This window comes from Poeciliopsis prolifica, unplaced genomic scaffold (assembly GCF_027474105.1).
Source record: "Poeciliopsis prolifica strain line A6 unplaced genomic scaffold, Auburn_PproV2 SCAFFOLD010, whole genome shotgun sequence".
NCBI lineage: Eukaryota > Metazoa > Chordata > Actinopteri > Cyprinodontiformes > Poeciliidae > Poeciliopsis > Poeciliopsis prolifica.
The window spans coordinates 3,151,601-3,173,803 of record NW_026562385.1 but is presented as its reverse complement, the minus strand read 5'-3'; the positions used below and the strand labels follow the sequence as shown (position 1 = coordinate 3,173,803).

The 22,203-nt window shown below is 40.3% G+C and overlaps 2 protein-coding genes across 3 annotated transcripts in view; one reads left to right on the top strand and one right to left on the bottom strand.

The window, feature by feature from the left end:
* The window catches only part of LOC129363148 (mitochondrial import inner membrane translocase subunit TIM16-like), a 105,642-nt gene that overhangs the window by 29,010 nt on the left and 54,429 nt on the right, over positions 1-22,203 (bottom strand). The window lies entirely within an intron of this gene.
* Positions 395-21,143, top strand: vasnb (vasorin b). The gene is made up of 3 exons (XM_055035037.1): positions 395-667; positions 7,516-7,603; positions 17,304-21,143. Exon 3 carries the CDS (start codon positions 17,311-17,313, stop codon positions 19,393-19,395), a length of 2,085 nt encoding a protein of 694 aa, XP_054891012.1. The 5' UTR covers positions 395-667; positions 7,516-7,603; positions 17,304-17,310; the 3' UTR covers positions 19,396-21,143.

Here is a 22,203-nt window from a genome sequence, read left to right as displayed (position 1 = left end):
CATACATACCTTTCAAGTTGGTCTAGATTATGTTGATCTATGGCATAAAAGTCTATTAAACTATATTGAAGTTTGTGTTGTAAATGACTCAGAGTATAAATACTTTTCCGGAGCACTTTAACTGAATGTGAGAGAACACTGACCCTACAGAAAACAGTACATGTCCTGTATTTTCAATTGAAATTTACCTCTGGATCAGATAAAACTTAAAGTTGTAACGTTTCTTGCTCAGAACAGGTCCTGCAGGGTAGGTTTAAGACCAGGCTGGAATTTCTTTCCTGAGCCAGGCTGCAAGGTGAGTTGTTTGTTGCCTTTTAGTCAGCGCAGGAGTGCGCCTGGACTCGCCCCTCCCACCTCCCTGCTCCGCTCCAACTCTCCCTTTGCTCTCCAATAAAGCGCTTTTTGTCCAGAGGAGTCGGCACTTGAGCGCATTCCTTGACGTGGAGGCTGGTCTACCTCTCTCTCTTACCATTTGGTGGGGACCGTTCTTGATAGCCCAGGTCAATACACCACGGAAAGGAAAGAAAAATACTTTTTGTTTACTTTTGCGAGATCGCGCGCACACGGAAAACTACCAGGTTTGGAGTTAACGTCGGTGAAGTACTCTGTTTGGATACGGACACAAGCGCGACAGCGCTCTTACAACTTCACCTCTACAAAGTTACTGGTAAGACACTGCTGCATTTATTAATAAAGTATGAGCAAACCATTCTCAGGACTTCAAGGCAGTTTGTTGTGGATCAAGACGCGTAAACCAGATGACGCGCAAAGCAGGACTGTGTAAAATATAATCAGCGAACGAATTGGGATGAATTAAATCTTAACAGATGTCCGATTACGCATTTTTGACATACACGTGACTTGAGTTGTTATATTTTCGTCTTTAGTTGCAAACACCTTTAACTTAAAAAAAGAGGAGCATTCTTTTTTTTCCCCCAATACATTTTAACGCACGTGTGTAACGTGACGAGATTTCTTATCAGAATTGAAATGCATCAAATGTTTCTAGGTTTACGTGAAGCTGCACGGACGCGCGGCTGCCTTACTGGGATGATAAGTTAGGGGATGCGGTTGCCTCTAATGGCTCAGGTCAACAATCATTGACAAAAAAAAAAAACAACAACAACAAAAAGAAAAGACAAAAACAGCGTGTTGTTTTGTAACTGGACCAAACATAGCGTGTGCGCGGTGCACAAAAGTAGCCGTCGGGGCGGTAACGAGGCGGGCTGGCGTTGGACCGCAGGACGCCGTGCAGCTCGCAGGGACCGAGCCGAGCGTCTGGACCGCACCGAGCCGTGCTCACCGCAGAGGACAGCTGTTTTTGGAACATACAGCAGGGAGCGTCCCACTACATGAGAAGCTCAACGGGACACAACGCGCACGATTTACATGTGTTTGAATTTGGGAAGTTTTAAATGGCAGAGGCGGTCAAAGGTTAGAAGGGACCCGAAGATTAAATTATTTTTAGGGCCCCCTTTTTATATTCAGCTCAGTTAACTTGCAACCCAACAATGGACTGTATGGCAGAAACCGACCCTTTACAGTATATATCAAATAAAAACAATTTAAATGAACATGCTTTCACTTTTTGGTCAGTTTTCTAATTCTGTTATAATTCTATTAACTTTCCAAAGCTAAGATGATCAGAATACTCCCATATTTACTCTGTAGGTAAACAGTAAATTCAATTACTTTTGTCCATACTTCTGAAGCAAATATTTATTATTATCATCTAACTCTCACATTAACGATCCTTGGAACAGCAAAAGAGAGACTTCCCACCCTGCCCCCCTAATAAATGGTATCAGATTTTTACCCAGGAATGTAAAGCAAACAAAAAAAAAACTAAGTGATTCAGAGATTCAGGTTACACACATTTCTCCATACTGACAAAACCTGAAAAAGTTATTACTGAACTTAGTGTCATTTCATATTAATCTATTAATGAGCTTTGAAACAGTGTATAAAATGTGTAGAAATTACTAAAATTACTTTGAATTTCTATTAGTACCCAAAGCAGCCACAAAGTTTGCATTTACTTGTGATAAATTAGGCAAAGAAAACTGGCATGGATTAAACTTCCCTCAGGATAAACATGATCCTTTTCAGGCTGCTGAATAATAATAAACACTATTTTAAGCATGTCTTATAATAAGATTAACTTTTGGGCCAAGCTTCAGTCTTAAAGCGATGAATTATGCCATTTGCCAACATTAAAAATATGCACCAACTATCACTACTAGTGCTGCAATGATTCAATTACATCATAACTTGATAACTCCAAATAAGCGCCCATTACAGAGCTGCCAAAACGTATAAATGTTTGCACATTTAGCTGAAGGTGTTCCGGAACAAGTTGCTCAGATGCAAGTGAAGGTAAAAAAAAAAGTGGAAATCAGACAAATGTCAGCTTCCTTTGCCAGGCGTGCGGCAGAGCTGCGAGCGACGGGGTCAAATTCCTGAAAGATTAAATCTCTGGGTGACCTTCTCCAGGTTTAAACCTGGAGAATAAAGCGACGTGACTCGACATGCTCAAACTGATCTCTGCTCAGGAGCGTAAAGACACAAGTAACTGTTCCATCTTTTTTCCTGCTCACTTTCCAAATAATGGTGCCAGTATAAACATGCATAGATCAAACTTGCCTTTGTTGGAATCATGACATCAGACAGAACAACAAGGAAGGTTAATGTCTTAATAGCTAAGAACAACCTTTTTTTATTATTATTATTTTGTACGGCCCGATAATGAGGCACAGAAAACCGCCTCCACTCTCCTAGGGGCAAAAAACCCCAGACCTAACTACTCCAATAGCCCCTCTATTAACCCGTCACTGGAGCTCTGCTTGTTTCATTGCCAAGTGCTCCATTGCAGGTACTCATTATGTTGTAAAAAAAAGCTCCTCTGTCATTGACAGTATGTAATGGTTGCAATCTGTTAATATATTAGGCTACCAGTCATGGTGAATCAGCCACAGGAGGCCAATTACTCCTGCACTAATGTGAAGAAATTTGAGGCTCCGCATGGTGACAACAGCAAACCGGAGGGCTGCTGGGCACTTTCTGATGTTGTAAATAACACAGAAGTGTGCCTGAACAGTCACTATTGTATTCTCAGACCGTGGTGTATGCTGATATTTTGACCTCTCAGAGCTGAGACAGACCAAACGATCTCTGAGGGAGTGAAAAAAACAAAAAGCAGTTACTTCTGCATCTTTCTTGCAAGTATTTCAAAGTTTAGATCAAAGCTTGTCAAAACATTCATACCACTCGTGTGTGTTGGTGTGAACATGTAGGAGTGGGTTTGCTGTGTGCACAATGAACGGGTTATTTTAGCCGCGTCTGTGTGTGGTCGGGAAGCAGACTGAGGAGAACAGGGACTCTGTCATAGAATCTGATTCAAACAATTAAGCACAAACCCGGCTTTCATGAAGTTTGTTCCAGAGATGTTGAAACCACATTAACAGGACTGGCTGGCAACACTGGGTCAGTGAGAGCGTTATCTGGCTTTTTTTTTTTTTTTTTTTTTACAAAATCAAGGCTGGCATTTCGTTATCTGTGCCAAAGAGCTTGGGAGGGAAAGAGCGCTGATGTCTAAATCTGCTGCGAACCACAATCATAACATTTCATTTGTTGTTTTTAAAGCCAAACTAAAAGCAGGGTTTCTTAAAAGTTAGGCTTTTGCAGTGTTTTCCAAGTTTGGAAGAGTATGGAAACATTTCATATTCAGATGTATATCACTTTATCTAAAAGTTGCATCCATCCATCCGTTTATCTGTCTTACCTATTTATGGTTGGAAAATGGAGTGTAATGAGAACTTTTTGGAAATTCTGGAAGAAAAACAGGTAGAAACTCAACTTATTATAATGTTGTATTAATCCATGACTTCATTCCTCCTTTTCCCAAACTTACAGACTTTTCAGAGCTCAGTTTTGCACCAATTAGGGCGAGTGCCTGAAGCATTCGACCCTCAATATTAGAGGGATTAGAGGGTTAAAAGTCAGGTGCTAAGGCGAGGAGGCCTGGGGAAGGTAGAAGAGCGGGGCACGCTCTCAGAGGGGAGGGGGGAGTCAAAAGGGCGGAAACTTGGAAAAAACATGTTACAATTAGCAAGGAGGAAATTCAAGAACAAATCCTTTTTATGTCAAAACTTGATGTGTTATTGTTCCTCTCCCCTCAGAAGTGCCACAGCAGGAGGGGTGTTGCCATCCTAGGAGTTTTTACTTATAAGAGGAGTTTTGAGTAAAACCCCCGAGCTTCAAAGGCCTCTGCCTCTAACATCAGTGCTGAACTAGCGGTATGTGCAGGCAAACCCCAGCCCATACGCCTGCCAAGCTAAATTGAAGAAGAGCCCGCCGATGCAGCCAAATGATGCGTTCAGAAGAACCACTTCAAAACCCTCGCATAAATATACACACACATGCAAAGGGATCTGAGGGCTTTGGAGTGGCCCGGTTTTAGCCCCAAAACCCCCTCAAATAACGGCTGCCCTCCACGTCCGCTTCCATACACAGTCCCACACAAGCATTGCGAAGTAAACTGTCGAAGGTCTGCAGAATTCATTCTGCCAAGTACATCTGAAAAGTTCTGAATCAAGATGTAAAATCTGTAGAGATACCCTCCTCCTCCAGCAGAAAAAAAAAAAAGATTCCAGAGGGACATGAGGGAAAGAGTAAGGAGAACAAGGATGTTCATCTATAAAGAAATACACCACAAATTGCTGCATTTCAGCACTGGTTTGTAAAAAAAAAAGGGGGGGAAAAACTGAAGAAATGACTCTTAATCTAAGGTTGTAATTACTTCTGGCCTGCACTGTAATTAGGAGATGAGCCATGAACTAGATCTAACTAGGCAGAAGGAAAGCAAAGATCCAAGGCACAAACGCACACAGACAGTGCAGTGCAGTTATTGGCATCCCTGGGAGAGATGTGTTACGTGTCTTTTATCACGCAACATAATAGAAAATGTGACCTTTAATTTTTGTACATGCATACGGAGGAGGTTTTTAACTAAATCAGCACCTACTGTCCTGCATGTTGCAGGTGTTAGTCTGCTGCCACAGGCTTCTGGTGACATGTTGAGGAGCTAGTTCAATAGTTTAAATTAAAAATGTTGGAGAAGAGACACATCGAACACATAAAAATCAAAATGCCCTGAGGATCAGGATTGGGAACCACTGCTGTACTCTATCCAGGTCCTTGATATATGTTACCCACAGCATAATCCCTTGTTTACTGCAGAGAAATGTAGAGACCTGTTGTCAATTACTAACAAAAAGTTACTTTTTTTCCTCCGCTAGATAAATGTACACTTGCTTTTTGCATCTTTTTACCAGGGGTGCTGATAAATTCCAGCTACAATTAAATAGAAGACAGCTGACTCCCTAAGTTGGCATCTAAGAGCTTTATCATCACTGAAAATATGACACATTTGAAATGTATGACTTACTCAAAAGTCAATACCTACATACGGACAGATCTACTTTCTTTCACTGAGTTGGTCGACACTTTTGTTCTCTGGCTCACTCTTTTCTTAATGTCTATTTCAGTCGCCGCCAGGGTGATACAGATAGCGCTGCTATCTGTTGACGCTCTGTGAGTTACGCAGGCCAAGAGCGGGAATCTGTTCCTGTCTGAATCTGAACGGCAGCAAAGATCAACCAATCACACAATGCTGCAAACAGCACAAGAGTGGCACAAGTTGCGACCTGTAACTGGTAGGAAGTCGAGCAAGAAGGAGCCTCACAACTTCTTACATCTTAAGCAAAACAAAAAACTGTATCTGGGTTTAGCTGATCTTGGTGCTGGGCTACATAATCGGCCTGCTGTTGTCAGTAACCTAGTGCTACAGCTGTTTCAGGAGCTTCATCTGAAAGAACGATGCATCGTTTTGGGTTTTGAGTTCCACTTTGAAAGCTAAATATTTACTCTTCAGTCGAGGAATCGTTTGAGAGGCAGCGACCTCGAAAATCTAACCACAGAAGTGTCAGGACACACGCTTTCCCTGATTCAGAAGCCACTCACACAACTTGTCTGCACGGTACCTCTACCTGTGAGGTTTTCTATGCAAAGAAGTATTAATAAAAGAACAGGGCTTCTGTGCGATGGTGTAAAACACACCATACATCGAACAACAACCAGTTTCACATGTAAATACACTGACGCATGTCATGCAAACTTACGTGTAAATATATGTCTCACAATCAGTTATAGTAAAGTTTATGGGATATTTTTAAAACCTGATTAAGCTCAAATGTCTATGCATTATGTTTTACAATCCACTGCTTACTGGAAACACAATAGTAAAGTAAATACTGTAAAATATTAATAAAGGTCACCTGTCATAGTTGGTAAAAGTAGAGGAAAGCTCAAATAACATATGCATAAGATATACTAATAATTGGCTTTAAAGCAGCTTAAAATATTGCACCAAAAATTGGTATGCATGTGGGGCTTTTTTGTCCGATCTTCATCCAGTAATTGAAAATTACATGAGGAGATGAATATAACGACTCTGATCAGGATTTTTTAGGGCAGTTTATATTTCCAGTTTTGCATGAAGTCTGATCCGCTGATTTTATTCTAAAGACTTTAGATAAAAAGAAAAAACAATATGATGCAAGATCTTTGATAGCGATAGACGTCCCTTGTCTTTATCTGATTTAACAAAAAAACGTTCACCACAGTACAAACGGCTGCAAGAGGTGGATTTAGATTAAAAAAATTGTGAGATTTTTTAGGTTTAACGTTTTTATGGAACAGAAGTAGAAACTCATCCATTTATGTTCATATTATCTTATACCAGCTTCCCTGTCTCTGCTGCCACCATCGTATTTGATGGAGCGCTGTGTTTAGTTTCTTCTGTACTTGACCGGAAGTAGAGTTACCTCAGTCAATCAGAGCTGGCTGAGTCATACATCCATTGGAACATTTTTTAAGAACCAAATCAGATTTACTGCATCATATTGTTCATTTGTATGTATAAAAAGCTGCATTTCATGTTCTAACATCAAGGATGGGGAGAAAATTTGTAAAAGATAAATACATTGTGGCCAGTGCTGAGTTTTAGCAGCAGAGGCACATAAACATGTGTGAAGCAATAAAAAGAAATAAATATGTAAACTGCAGAGAAATGTTTCAGCTCAAACTGGTTGAACTACCCTGGTAAAAAAAAACAACAGGACACACTGTGTGAGGGCATGGAGTTTAAATTAACACATGCAGACGATGGGTTGATGAAGCTAAGACAAGGAGTTGACAGATGCAAGAGGCAAGCGGTCGACCCACATTCTTGCCTCCCTTCTTGTGCTCCGTCATATTGTTGTGTTGCCACATGGTCGGCCCGCTCAGCATGCTTCTGCACACAGCTGGAATTTAACCAATTAGCAGCAACAAAACTTCCTGTTTTGCTTGTGGGATATTAACAGTGCATGACAGAGGGGCTGGTTTCCAGCTAAGCAGAGCGGTTGTACATGGTAAAGGTGATTTGATTAAAAGATCCAACTGCTTTATTTCCAGGTGGGGGAAAAAAAGCAAGTGAAGTAGAAGAAGAAGAAGAAGAAGAAGAAGTGGGGCATAGGGGTAGAAGAGGAAGCATCGTGACTGGGTAAGTGAATCTGGCAGCTTTTACTACAGAAGTGTCAATATAAATAAGAGGTGGCCAGCTGCTATAATACAAACACATGGTTAAGATCAGGAACACTGTGTATTATTACAGAGGGAAAAAAGCTTGACTTCATAAATAATGTAGAATTTCTGATGTGGTTATATTAATAGGCACTTGGAATATTTGAATCCAGCATCCCAAACAAGCCACTGTTGGCGGTCCTTAGCGCGTTAACTCTAACACCCCGCTTCCTCAAGAGGCCTTTTCACTCTGAGCCTGTTAACAAAGACTGGCAGGAGAACAAGAGCAGCTCTCTTACAAAGCATACAGCATTTCAGTGACACAAGGAGGCTGTGTAGGAAAAGTACATTAGTTTGTTTCTTTGCAGAACTTAAGGAATTGTTGCAGTCCCTTTTCCCTATGCCACCTTCATTTCATCCCTAAATATAGGCAGTTTTTTCATTCCCATTTCCCTCTCATAACTATTTAAAACAATTTCGTGCACATGTATTGTACATCTATTTCTTTTTGTAGGCACCCAAATGCTCAAATTTAACAAATGACTGAAAATGACTCTTGCATAACATGACGAATAAGGGCCTTCATGCGGATCCTGTTGATATAGAAGTCAAAGTGACAATTCCTTTTAATAACCGAAAATATCAGGCACTGAAGTTCTAAGGACGAATTATCTTATTAATAGGCTCCACAGTTTCCCTAAACAATCTAAGTGACATTCACAGTAGATGAGAAATCATACAGGCTGCCGCAGCTACCTCGGTCTCCTTTGCACATTGTATCTGGGCAGCTAATGGTAAAGCAAGCTGCACTACTCATAATGTTCATGAGGTTCAAAGAGTTTTTTCCCCCCCAAGATCTCTTCACACATCACCAGAAACTGCGTTGAGACATGTTAGGATCAACAAGTTGTATAACAAAACAGCCGGGAAACATGCTAACATTAGCCTAGCACTTCTAGAAATAATGGTGACATGAAAACAATACCAGGAGGAGTAGGAAGCAAGACTCAGAAATACACATGGAGACAAATTTCTGTCTAGCTGACTTTTTTTTTTTTTTGCAGAATATCTGTTGTTATTAGCAACAACAAAATTGTGCAAATTACTTAATTAGCACACAATTGCAACACCATTATAGTCTTGTTATATTACAATGCTTTGAAGCTACTGAGGGCTCAAACGTACCAATAGTTTTGATCTTATTTACTTTAATGACATCTCAAACTGGGAATTGGTTTCGGGGAATGCTTTTTTTAATCACTCACACTATACAGTCTCAGTAATTGGATATCAGTACACAACTTATCCTCTGTTCACCTTTTCCTGACCCTTCACCCTCTGTCCTGCCTCTGTACTGTTCCAGTTTTCGATGAGCTGTGACAGAGACTGTGTGGGCTTGTAAAGCCAAACCCACATGCACACAGTCTCCTTGGACGCACATCGCTACTCCTGCTAATTGCCTCCCTCTCTCATCCTCACCCACCTCCTCCTCTTCCTGTCTGATCCCTGTCTTGCAGGCAGAAAAAGACGCAGCAGTGAAGTATTGATTTCTGGCTGTAACCGCCACATTCCACATCCCTTTTTCTAAATCTTGTTGTAAATTATTTGCAACTCACACATACTTCAGTATCAACACCAAACCCATTTCTGCCTTCGGAGTTTTACCATCAAAGCTCGTCTTGAATTACAATGTGTGTCGACAACCCTGTGGATCTTTTAATCATCGATTTCCAGATGCATGCCTGTATTCCTGCCTTTATCTGCAATGATTTCACAACATGTTGAAATACGAGTGAAAATGACTGAGCTACAGCTTCTTATCAATGCTCCCGACTACAAGCACATTAGGATATTATTGTGGGTTAATAAAGTTACTATTTCAACCCACAGGCAAACACTCAAGAGCAAACAAGGGTGTTCCAAGGTAATACCACACGGTAACTCTTCAGCATACTTAAACTCTTTCGTATCAAAGCTCTGAGCCCAATCACACGTGTGTGAGCAAACATTAGAGAGTACACGCTGCTGTGTGTTTTTCACCCAGGAATCTGCTTCGATCACCTAGAGAGATGTATGAGGGGACCTTTGGAGCAAACAAACTGCTCCTTTTGCTGACAAAAGTTACTATTTGGTTCTAACAAAGCAACCATTTGTATCTTCTGTCTGAAAGTACGATAAACATGTCATGTGTACTGAAAGAACAGATCTGGGTCATGAACCACACAAAGGGCCACTATGTGTCTTAATTTCCTTTATACTTTTAACATTTGGTATTCAAACCGTATTGGATTTATTGGTCTGCCTAAAATACAATTAGACAATATTGTTAACACATATAAAATGAATGTAGATGCCTTATTTTCTTTATGCCAGATTCGAGGAGGCGGAGCTCATAAGCTGTAAAAGGTCAGCACTAAGGACTTTAAACATCTAGGGATCTCACCTGTTTGGGTGGTTATTGTGCTTACAGCTTCTATAAATCAATTGTTTGCTCTGATTTGTATTTATTCTTTGGACGTGACCTCGAAGCTTTCATTGTGTATTTCCCTTACGCTGCATGGTTGACCAAGGAACCAGCATATTTGATTAAAACAACAAGGAAATTAAGAGTTTTGGTTCATAGGGTGACACAGAGTGTACCTGAGGCCATGAAGGAGAAGCCTGTCTATGTTAGGAGTGGGGAGGGAAAACTGTACCGCCTGACTGCTGCCTTTTCCAACCTCAAACCTCCCCCAGTGCTGGAGCAGCACCAATGTAGGCAACAGTTTCACAATAAATTCCTTTGTCACACTGTAATCAGCACCAGTGATCTCCAGTTCACATTTATCTTGTGTGTATGGCACATGTCTGGACTTTCTTTTTTCATTATTTGTTAAAGAGAAGATCAAACTGTGGGGCAGATTTACAACAATCTCAAACAGTGTGTTCTTAGAGCAGGAAAAGTATTGTTAGGTGGATTTAGTGGCTCCCTGTAGCTTTGTCTGTCACATACTCAATATGCACGCGTCACTGGCAACTTACAGGTCCATACTGAATAATCAACAAATCTGAAATTAGCTCAAAGATGTTCAGTGCTTGGGATGTAGTTTTATAATCTTACATGACTTTAAAGTTCTAATTTCTGACCTCTAGCTGTGTTCCCTGGTCTATTTGTTCACCAGTACACTTTTAGAAACTATTGAGGTCTTCACAGAACAGCTTGATTTATACTGAGGCTAAGTTAAACACAGGTATGTTTTATTTAAGAGTGTCAGCATCACACTTTTGAGACTTTCATTTATAAGAAATTAATAATTATACGCTAATTTGTATTGTGTTTATGTGGTGAAATTTGACAAAGTTTTTCTCTAAACAGGCAAAAACTTGTAGTTTCTCCCCAAGACTGCAAAGTCTGACAAAGTGAGCAAGTAGTTGTCTGCCCATCACACTACTTTTGAACTCCCCGGAAATTTTAAACCCTCACAGGGTAGATTTGGCAGGTGGAGAAGACCTGCCTTCATCGGATTCCAGACATTCACGTCATGAACAAACCAATACCGAAAATGTTTTTTTTAAAAGGTTTTGAGCGGGGGCGTTAAGCAAGAACGGTGCAAAACAGGATATTTTAGTGCTTCTAGACAACAAGATTAAGCAAATGTGACTTCTTGGTATCTGGAGTACACACTTGGATAAGGCAGACAGTATGTTTGAATACAGCAAGAACATGACTCAGACATGCTGACAGACAAATAAAGAGGCAAAGGGATAATTTTCCTCAGTGAGTACGTGTGACATTGTTTAACAATAATGGTCGGGCTGTCACTCATTCACTCTAGTAAGCCTGACTGAGTCACATAGCTTCCAACTCTTTATTGATCCCTTACATGATGATTTTCCACAAAGGGGGGGAAACTGTCAAAATCAAGTTGCACAAATAGACATAACTCCATGCTACATCTTTTCATCGTTATTATGATTAATGTGGAAATCCTGTCTTGTTTGTAGTGGTGCTGAGGAATTTGTACAGGAACCCACTAATAGGTAACTACATAGCAAAAGAATTATGCATGGTGTGTAATGTCAGGTAGACAAGCATCTTAATAGCCAGGAAATAAACTGGCATTATGTAGAATGAATGTCACTCAGGAAGGATGACTGTCGGCATGTGAATGTAACTGTAGGCTTGTGGCTGAGTGAACTAACTGGTCCTTCCGGCTTCTTTAAACAAACAAACAAACAAAAAAAAACAAGCACAAAACAAAGAATTTCTTTCTTCAAACTTGATTCTTTTTAGAACCTTTAATCAACCTGATTCAACTGTGGCCAAGCTTGTGTTACATGTCTGCACCAGCATGGCAGAACACTCTGAAAAATGCTGCCAACAAGAACAAAAAGGTTTTGAAAGTGACCGGACGAACGGAAAATGAAAGCACAAGGCCAAAGTCTGGAAAGGGTTCAGATTCGTCACAACCAGTCGCTGCTCATACGGTTTCCTGGTGATGTGAAGCTTTTGGCCTAAGCAGGCTGCGACCTCTGCAGTGCTGTGGTTTGTTATTGTGTCTGACACAAAAGGATGAATAAGAAACGCGAGGCACAGGACTAACAAAAGCTGTGGGTGTAAAACACTACTTTGAGAAAGCGGATCAAAGGACAGGTTGTCAGTGGTACGCTGGAATCCTGTGTCCTCTGTGTAACGTGAGCGCCTTGTGGTGAAGGTCTTCAGCAGATGTGCAGAGCCGTGAGACAAAAGCAACTGCGAGTTGCTGTCTTCAGAGGGTCACAGGGCAGGAGACGATGACGAAAGACTCGTGTCGTGACCGAGGGGAAACAAGTGGACAGTGTGTCTGGCCTCAGCCGGAGCCTTTTTGCTTATTTAAAAGCAAAAAATGTGATTTAGCATCTACTAAACCATATGTCATATCCTTCAGCAATAAAACAAAAGGAAATGATCCACGTTTCCGTTTGGAACGCATACAACATGACCTCTGCGCTCCAAAGCTCAGAGGAGGCAGACGCAGACTCCACAAGTGCTCTCTTGCAGACGAGACTCTGCCACCAACCTCCTCTGGCTTCCCCCTCTGGCTTTTCAGTCCTGGTTGCATCATTTAGTCAGACACACTCCAGAGGGTTTGGGATTTCACATCTTCACTGAAGGAGCAGAGAAAAAAAGGCACCTGTCGAGACGAGGCGCAGGTATATGATTGTAACTGGAGCTGGGCGTGCGACTCTGTCCAACAGAGGATGTTAACTGTGTTGTGTGGATCAGCGTTGCAACAAAAGTTGCTGGATAGAGTGCAGAAGTGGAAACACTAATCTGAGCCTAACCTCTGACCCTGAGGAGTTGCTCCATGTCTCACAAGCTTATGGGCTTTGTCGTCCTTTGAACTGATGCTATCTGGCTGTTGAATGACTGTTTGGCTTTCGGGTCTCGTTTGTAATTTTATAGCAGATGAGAACGAGCTAAAATGTAAACCACTCACTGGTATCTCTACATCAAACGCAGAGGTGCCCTGAGTTCTCATATAGTGCAGCAAATGCATCCTGATCTTGAGATTTTTACCGTGAGTCTACCCTCACATTTACCCCTGCACTTGTATATTATGCTCTCTTTCAAGTCCTCCAGCTGTATGCTCGAATGGTATTGCTTCACACTGTTCTTAAAACAGTTCCAAATCATAAATCTTAGGATGAAAAGAACTTCCTTTCAAACAAAAAACAAACTAATTTACCAGAAATTAAAGTTGAAAAGTGGAAAACGAGTGAAAATAGTTAATAGTTTGGAAAGAGCATTCCCAGTGATATTTTAAGTGTGACTATTACTATGCTGATGGTAAAATCTCATTTTTTGTTCCTGTTATTTGACAGATCTTGATGCAAAGTTATGTTGGTGAACACATATTTCGAGATCTTTGTTCTGTTTAATTAGATGGTTGTCTTTACAAGCATAAAATCGAAAGTCAGCCAATAGTTTTTTTCAACTTATTCTGAGCATCTTTCCATATGGTAACATTATCTAACACAGTTTGACACATACAACCAGAAATAAAACACTACACAAGAGACACATCAGTCTCTGTGCATCGGCAGTCTGACAGTAACATGAAATTTTTACATATATAAATGTGCTAAATGTGTTGGCTCTATTCTCCCTCATGTTGCTTCTCAAGTGATCTTTTTCAACTCAGATACCGTTGCTTCACCTTTCCAATTCTCCCTTGGCTCTTTTGTCATGATGACGGATAACAGAATCCATCTGGTGGCAAAGACATTGCTGGAGGTGGAAGGGGACAGGGACGACATAGAACATGCACATAATCCACATACCACAAACTGTTTTCTTGTGAAAAGAGATGGCCACTGAAATAAAAAGTCTCTTTGATGAGAGTATCTTGTCTGCTGTGCACAACCTTATCCAGAACTGTCAGCCAGCATCATTCGCTCGTTTAGTCTCTGGCCCAACTTGTCCACACATTGTCGTTAGCTTTCAGCCCTAAAGACAGGGACTCTTGACCCTGTCTTTAGCCCGCTGGGCTGCTGGGATTTAATTGCTGAAGCCCACTTCACCATTCTAAAGTCAGACCTTATTGAATTTGAGGCCCCGCTGACAGAAACTTGTTCTTATCTCTGCTGGATAATAAGAGAGTTATAGGAAAGGGGAAATGTGATTATCCCTTATGCCTCTTCTGTTTTCCAAAGTGCTGAATTATGTTTGTCACTTTGAGAAACACAAAAAAGTTCACAAGCTCTGTAATTCAGAGTTTTGGCACATTTTCAGGCCCACATGTTCACCTGCCAACAAGTTTTTCTTCTAATAAAGCCAAACAATGTCAGATTCACCAACAGATGTTAATGGATCTGCAATGAATCCAATCCTTTGTTTATAAACCCCCAAAAAGCTTCCTGCAAATCTTAAAAAGTCAACCACAGAGCCAAGCTCACTTTTTTTTTCCAAACTGCCTGCCTCAGGAATGTTTCAAGTGCACGGGGGAGAGAAAAGGAAATTACAAGTCGAAAAAGGAGGACGACAAGTCAGGAGGGGGGCATTCCTCCGCTATGTGCGGGATTACAACTTGCCTTTTTACTATCTCTCTCTGCACCTCCACTCACAGCAATCACTCACCACAGCAGCAACGTGCCAGCTGTGCCGTATCTGAGCTGCCGATCAGCACGGGCCTGCTGCAGCCAAAGAGAAAAGACAACAGCAGAATCTAACCTTTCAAGTTCCAGTTTATCTGAGATCGGCCTGAATCCCTCCCCCTCCGCCACAGTTTCTCCTCCGCTGGGTTTTATCAGATGTGCCTGGCCCAGTTTGGAGTGAGGCACACTCAAATAAAGATTCTATCCCAGAGGAAGCAGCAATAGAAATACCGCAATGATTATTTTAAGGGAAATATCCTCGGTTTTATCCTTGTGGTGGTTTTGTTTTTCTAAAGCTGCTTGATGTTGCTGTGTATTCTGGCTCTGGACACTTTCCTTTTGCCCAGAATATTGGTAAAGTTTTGCTTTAGTTCTTAGGTTTCAGAAAACAAGAATCCTATTTAGATGTTGTTTGATTCTCCCTTTTGATATCTCTTAATTTCCATAAGCTCAAAAACAAATTATTTCATGATCCCTCATTGTACTGGACACCTTTAAATGCAGTATGATGACTAGTGAAATTTCAATAAGTTTTTATATCAAAAACAACTTTAATTCCCAAAACAAGCATATAAAATGCTGCTACTTTGGACTCTTCCTGAGCTACTCACTCTGAAACACGACTATTATAGAACTCTGTTTAACACAAACCCCTGCAGGCCCCTGTGTGTAAATTATGGGTTAACTGCAAACCTTCACCTCTGCTGCTCATTCATTTGTAGCCAGCAGCGAGCTATTGCCATCAGATGCTGTCATTACTTTTTCAACAAGGTTTTCCATAAACAAATCTAAGTCTGAGTGGAGTTTTTGCACAGTTGCGGTGCAGATCTGGAAAGGATTTCACTCCTGTTTGTAGATGGTGACTCGAACGCATATAGATACACACCACACTTTTCAGACTTTCTTTGGGAAAAAAGAACATTTAAACAACTAAGTAATGATATGTAGACCAACCCTAAGTAGCAACTGTTTGCTACTTAGGGTTGGTCTGTGACTAAAAAGTACGATTGGAACATGTTTTTGCTTTGGTGCAACAGAACAAAATATGAAAAAAGACACAGCAAATCACAATCCAACTACAGCAACATATTTTATAGATTTTTTAAAATTTTATTTCAAGGTTAGTTTGTTCTCCATACAAATGAGATACATGAAAAAAACACCAATCCTTACATTAGTTTTTTCAATACTTAAAGAAACAAAATTGAGAATAATTTTGTCTATAAACTATCTGACTTGCACTTCATGAAGAATTTCCACATATATTAATATGCTTCTGAAGTAAATATTTACATATGGAAATGGAAATGAAACAGTTTCCACATGAAAAGAGGAATGGATGAACATTTCCTTTAATATTTCTGATGAAATAGGCTGCATCAGTCGTGAGAACACAATGTTCTCATTGTACTGTGTATAAGATTATTGGTTCCAAAAGTTGGGTGCTATTGAGGTGTTTGGCAAAGTCTCTGTGCAGGGAAAGTCTGCACACAGAGACTTTGTGCAGGCAACAACTGCACCTTTTAAAGCCTGACAAATTCCCTTTTGCATTAAAACTGTAAAACATACAACATTTCATAAATGTAACTACATATGTTTGGAAGTGAAGTCCTTATTCTTAAAAAAATTGAGTTGGGATAGGAAAGTTTAGAGTGACTTTGGAGAAATCAAGCAAAAGTGCATTTAATTATCTTTTTCTCTTACTTTTGGGCAATGTTCAGCAGATACATGTTGCTTCTTCCCGCATGCTTGTCTCACTTGATAGCACTGGATGATAAACGGCTACACAGACTTGTCTGAAACTGGTTTCTTCTTTATCTCCCCCTCATTCCTATTCCCCTCTCCTTTCCATCATCCTTTGAAGTAGCGTGCTGACACTCCACTTCAGCATTTGTTTTAAAAAGCTTGGACTCAGGTGAAATGGCTTAAAGCATGGGAATATATCTTTTTTTAAAATCTATTCATCTTTTTCAGTATATTTCAGTTCTTAATGTTGTAGAGGCACTTGTTTGGCAACTATCACAGGCTGTTAGTCTGGATGACACAGAAAATGTTTATCTTGCGCCTATATGTGGGAAGGCAGTTCCAGAATATCAGCCCTTCTTCATGTTTAGCGTACTACAATAAATCATCTGCGGATGCTTTGCAACATGCTGCACAGGATTCATGCAGCCACTCAAGTGACTTTATATGACGAGACAAAACTGGAGTGAACAGAATGTTGTTAATTGTTACTTTTACCAATTTCACAGATTCTTGAGGTTTAGAGAACTAAACTAAGTTAAGAAAAGTATATATGTAATTTTTGACTTAGACCAGTGTCAGCATGACAAAAATCAGTGTTGTGCTTCTGAATCTAAAAGCAGAAATCACAAGGCTCTATTCTTGGAGTCAGAAGTCTTTGATTATGGTCCTAAAATGCAAGGTTTTAGTATTCTTAGTGGACAAAATTAAACTTGCCTTTGTCTAATTACACAGTTATGTAAAGGCTTTCCTTATCTTTCTTTTATACAGAATATTTCTAAGAGCCCAATTGCTAACTGTGTTTGTTTTTCATGTCTTAGGCAAACCATGGCCCAAGAGAGATTCTGCACCATGAAGGTCTTTCTCAGCCCATTGATGTCCTTTCTGCTCCTCCTCATCCTTCCTGATGGCCTCCTTTCTGGCAACTGTCCAGAGGACTGCTTGTGCGCCATTCCAGGGAGCATTTTATGTTCCCGAAGACGCTCCTCTACCATTCCTGGAGAATTGGATTCATCAACCAAAAATCTCTTCCTGTTTGCCAATGGGATTGAAGGCATTACAGCTGAGGACTTCAATGGACTACTTAATTTGGAAATGCTGGATCTGAGTCAAAACAAACTTACTGATCTTCCTGAAAGAGTGTTTGAGCCATTGAGCTCTTTAAAAAATCTGGACTTGTCATCCAACCAGATCACCTACATTTCAGAAAAATGCTTTCATGGAATGCGGCAGCTGGAGCGTCTTTATTTGTATAGCAATTATATAGAGAAGATCCATCCAGATGCATTTAATGGCTTGGAGAACCTTCTGGAACTCAAATTGCAAGGTAATGCGTTGACAACTCTGCCCCTCCTCTCATTACCCAAACTACTACTGCTCGACCTTCGTTTTAATGTCTTACCCTCTTTAAATACTTCCAAGCTTCAGACCCCCAACCTAGAGTCACTCAGACTTGGTGGTGTTGGACTTACCAGCCTAAATAATGACCTTATAAGAAATTTAAAGAATCTTCATGAATTGGACATTTCGGAAAACAAACTCGAGTCTTTCCCCTCAGCACTGAAAGAGACCCCAGGGCTGTTTCATCTCAATCTTGCTGGCAACCCAATGGGCCCTCCAAAGATTGAGGACCTGCAAAACCTTGGTGAGTTAACAGAGCTGGACATAAGCAGTCTCAGTATACAAGGTCTTCCTGAGGAGTTTTCCCAGCTCTTCCCCCATTTAGAAAAACTAGCAATTGCCGAGAACCCCTTCAACTGTCTTTGCAACCTAGCATGGTTCCCAAGATGGCTTAGAATGCAGAGCATCACCCTGGAGAGAACAGAGGAGACACGCTGTCATTTTCCACCCATCAGTGCTGGAAAAGTATTAGAAAGACTGGAAACAAGAGATTTTGGCTGCCCAACCACAACTGCAATGACGACGACTACTGTCAAAACTACAACTACCACCCTGCCTCCTCCTGTGACCACATTACCAACTACTACCAGACCTATCCAAGTCCACGGAGGCAGTGAAAAGACAATTTGGAAAGTTGGTGATATTCCTCTGCCTTCTGTCCCTGCATCTCCAAGTAGCAGCAGTATTGACCTAGATGAAGAAAAGCTGTTCTGTCCCAAGTATCCTTGTCTCAATGGAGGCACATGTCAGTGGACTCTCCGTGGTCCATTTGTTTGTGCCTGTCCAGATGGCACATCTGGACAATTTTGTGAAATCCAGAGCCGCTCTTCAACCTATCCAACTGAAGCTGTTCCATCCAAGTCCACCATTGTCACAAAGACACCAGACATCACTTCACATCAAGCGACAGCCACATCAATTCTGATAGATCTTCATCGCTATGTTAAAATGCGGCCACACATCCGTGGAATCCGTCTGACCTATAGCAACCTCTCTGGGCCGGACCGCAGACCAATTCCACTCAACCTTCCAATAACATTCCAAGAGTACACACTTCGAGGTTTGAAACCCAATTCCACCTACAACGTATGTGTCAGTCCTATAGGTGCTGCTAGTGATGCTGAGAGTGTTTGCACTCAGGCTCATACCAAACCTGGATCTTCTGGCCCTGGTGCACAAATTGACACCAGTGCATATGCAGGCACTGTACTTGTGCCTGCATATGCTATCATGATACTACTGTTCCTCATAGCGATAGTAGTAGCAATGGTTTGCTTTCTTCGGAGAAGGAGAGCCAAGACCCACCTGGATCTCGATTGTGAACCCTCCCAGTTGGGGATGGATGGAGTTAAAGCTGGTTTGGATAATGGAGCACTGTTTCACAAGCAGCCACAACTTATGATCCCTGAACCCTCTGTCCAAACAAGTAGTCTGGAGTACGAAGTCTTAATAATACAAGATCATTGTTCATCAAATAACAATATGTCCACGCACAAGCCTTCTTACTTTTGACAACAGGCCTTGATGACTTATGTCTAAAAGATGAGTTGTATTTCCTCTGCTGTGACCTGTCAAGCGGAATAATCAGAACATATAGAGCAAGGTATTCTGGTTGAAAGTGGAGGACACAGAATCAGGCAACTAATCCGCAAAGAAAGAAGCTGGACTTACTATCAACTCACTGCTCTATGGTTGTCCAAGAAGAGACTAAAACTTGGTAACACTTTATGCTTGGACTTTAGAATCCACCAATGGTGTTTCTATGCTAAATGCACCTATGACTATAAACCAACATGCTGTGATGCTGAGACGATTGTTTTTGGCTGCAACTTAGGGTTGGGACACTTAAAAAGCTCATGCACTCCTTTATGTGCACTGCATGTGCACTGAAATGAGCTTGGACTGCCGGTCCCCATCACAGAAAGCAGCATGAACAGTCTCAGTAGTTGGTTTTGAGGCGCGGTGCAAACTCTTCAGTACTTACCAGAAGGGATCAGTGTATGCTGTGAATGATCTTTTAACCCACCAAATGAAGTTGTACAGAGAAAATAACTGATGCTTGTATTGCTTTATTTGGATGAAATTGTTTTATAAACATGTTTTTTTAAATACTTGTATTTTTTTTATTATTGTTAAGTATTGTGATATTGAAACCCCTCAAAACACACCGTACACCCCTTCCCCAACTCACTTCTTGTGACTAACAGACGAAACATCAGATTGAAATCTTTGAAGATTAAAACTCATTTGGTACCAGTAAACTCAGTCATAGGGTTTTAACCCCAGAATATCAGACAGTCTGAGTAGATGGGAGTCTGGAACAAACCAAGACTAAATCTCCCCATTATAAATAGGAGAAAAGAAGCAGGATTACAACAAGGTACAGAAAAAAGGAAAGAACTGAAGGTGTTGTAATTCTATGTTCAATGCACTGTTTTTAAACAGCTATGACATTTATTTTGCTGAAAATGTATCACATAAGTCTCCAGTGACTTTATTTATTGTTTTTGTCTCATTTTAAGGTAACTCAGCTATTTGTTTAAGACAACTTTAGAACAACACAGTTAATGGTCTGGTGGTAAGATGAGCAAAGCAAACAGTTCATATGTACTATTTTTTCATTTGAGGAAAAATAGTGTCCTCGATTGCATGCTACGAGCTGTTATAACTTAATAGGGGAGACACCAGCTTTGCATGCTTGTATCTAGCCACGCTATGCAAACGTCATTTGGTGTCCATACTATTTGAAAAGAAAATGAGATGTACGGAGATCCACTGGAACATCATCAAAAAGACCCAGAGAGAGCCAAGATCAGTATCTGTGAATCTTCCAAAGAATGATAGTAAGTACTGTTTGTTTAAGCAACTGTGATAACCCAACTACATGTTCTGTCTTGTGAAAACAAAAACAACAGACATCAAGTTGCTATCATTTACTTCCTTAATATGCCCGCATTCATACTAAGCATGCATATGGCACCAATGACACATCCGTGACTGCCATTTTACTTCTGTCGTATTTCCCTTACGGATTCTACACAAACCCAAAAGCCTTTAAAACAAAAGAGTAGCAAACTGGAATATTTGTCTGTAAAATAGATAACATTGAAAATAGCCAAAAGTATTTTCAATGTGTTATTTTTTTCCTTATTATTTAGGGAATTTTTTTATTGCATATTGCTTTTTTATTTTTATTGTGTGAACTTATTTGTATAAATGGAAAAAAGTGATATTTACATTAAATGAATACCTAAAAGTAAGTTTTTGGTGGATTTTTTACCCCCTGTATTTAGAGTTTGGTCATTGAAAGGATGGTTCATATTAGGAGGGAGGGAAAGTGGGAATGTAGAGAATGTGTTTGTCATTAACTCCTCTGTTACACCATCACTTAGAGTGAGAGGAAGTCATAAATGGAGGGGGTGTGCAATGAAAGAAGGGAAGAAAACTCCAAATGCAGGTATAAAACAGCAATATATCACTCATCAACATGTTTTGGCTTTTAAAATGTTAAAGTAAACCCATGCAAACAGTTTCAAGTGCCAAAATCCATAAACTGATGTTTAAAGCTAGATACTTAAACAAATAAATCAACTTCTAAACACAAAATTCCAACAACCTCATTTCATGCTTGTGAAAAAAGTTTAGTTAGCCTATTCTTGAATCAGCCAATTCCAAACACTCTGGAGATGCCTTAACATGCCTCCACAATCACTCAAAGTCACTCTGCAAGCAAACAACCTATCACTTAGTGAGCTCGCTATTTCTTAGCTGGCACTTTGTTGCCTACTTCTTCCAGAATTTTCCACTGAGGTAACTGAAAAAGGAAGCGAAATAGTTTTAGCAATTATAGAAACGGAAGCTATTTTGGTCTATTTCAGAAAATACAATATAAAACAGGAGCTAAAAAATCTATTTATTTTACCAGCATTCATTACAGCTATGGAAGCAAAGCTCATGTCAAAAGACAAGGAAGCAGGAAATGCATTGCAAATAAATAAATAAATAATACCACTGGGGACGTTTTCTACCATTTGTCTCAGTAAAACCACAAATGCATTTAATGGGATTTTATATCATACACTCACACAAAATAGTGCATCATTAGAGTTGTCTTTAGGTCAGCCTCCCACAAGTACATGTTTTATATCAAATTCACTGGAACTACATCAGGGACTCTATCAACTCCATGGCTTGTGGAAAATCTCTTAATGCAATTGGTTTCACTAGATGTTATTTAAGGATGAACACAATGAGGAACAGTTTTTTTTTTCACTTCAAAATTATGCACTATTGTATGCAAAAATTTAAGTATAAAGATTA

Excerpts from the sequence above, each read along its gene's own strand:
- vasnb (XM_055035037.1), top strand. The coding sequence starts at position 17,311 with ATGGCCCAAGAGAGATTCTGCACCATGAAGGTCTTTCTCAGCCCATTG.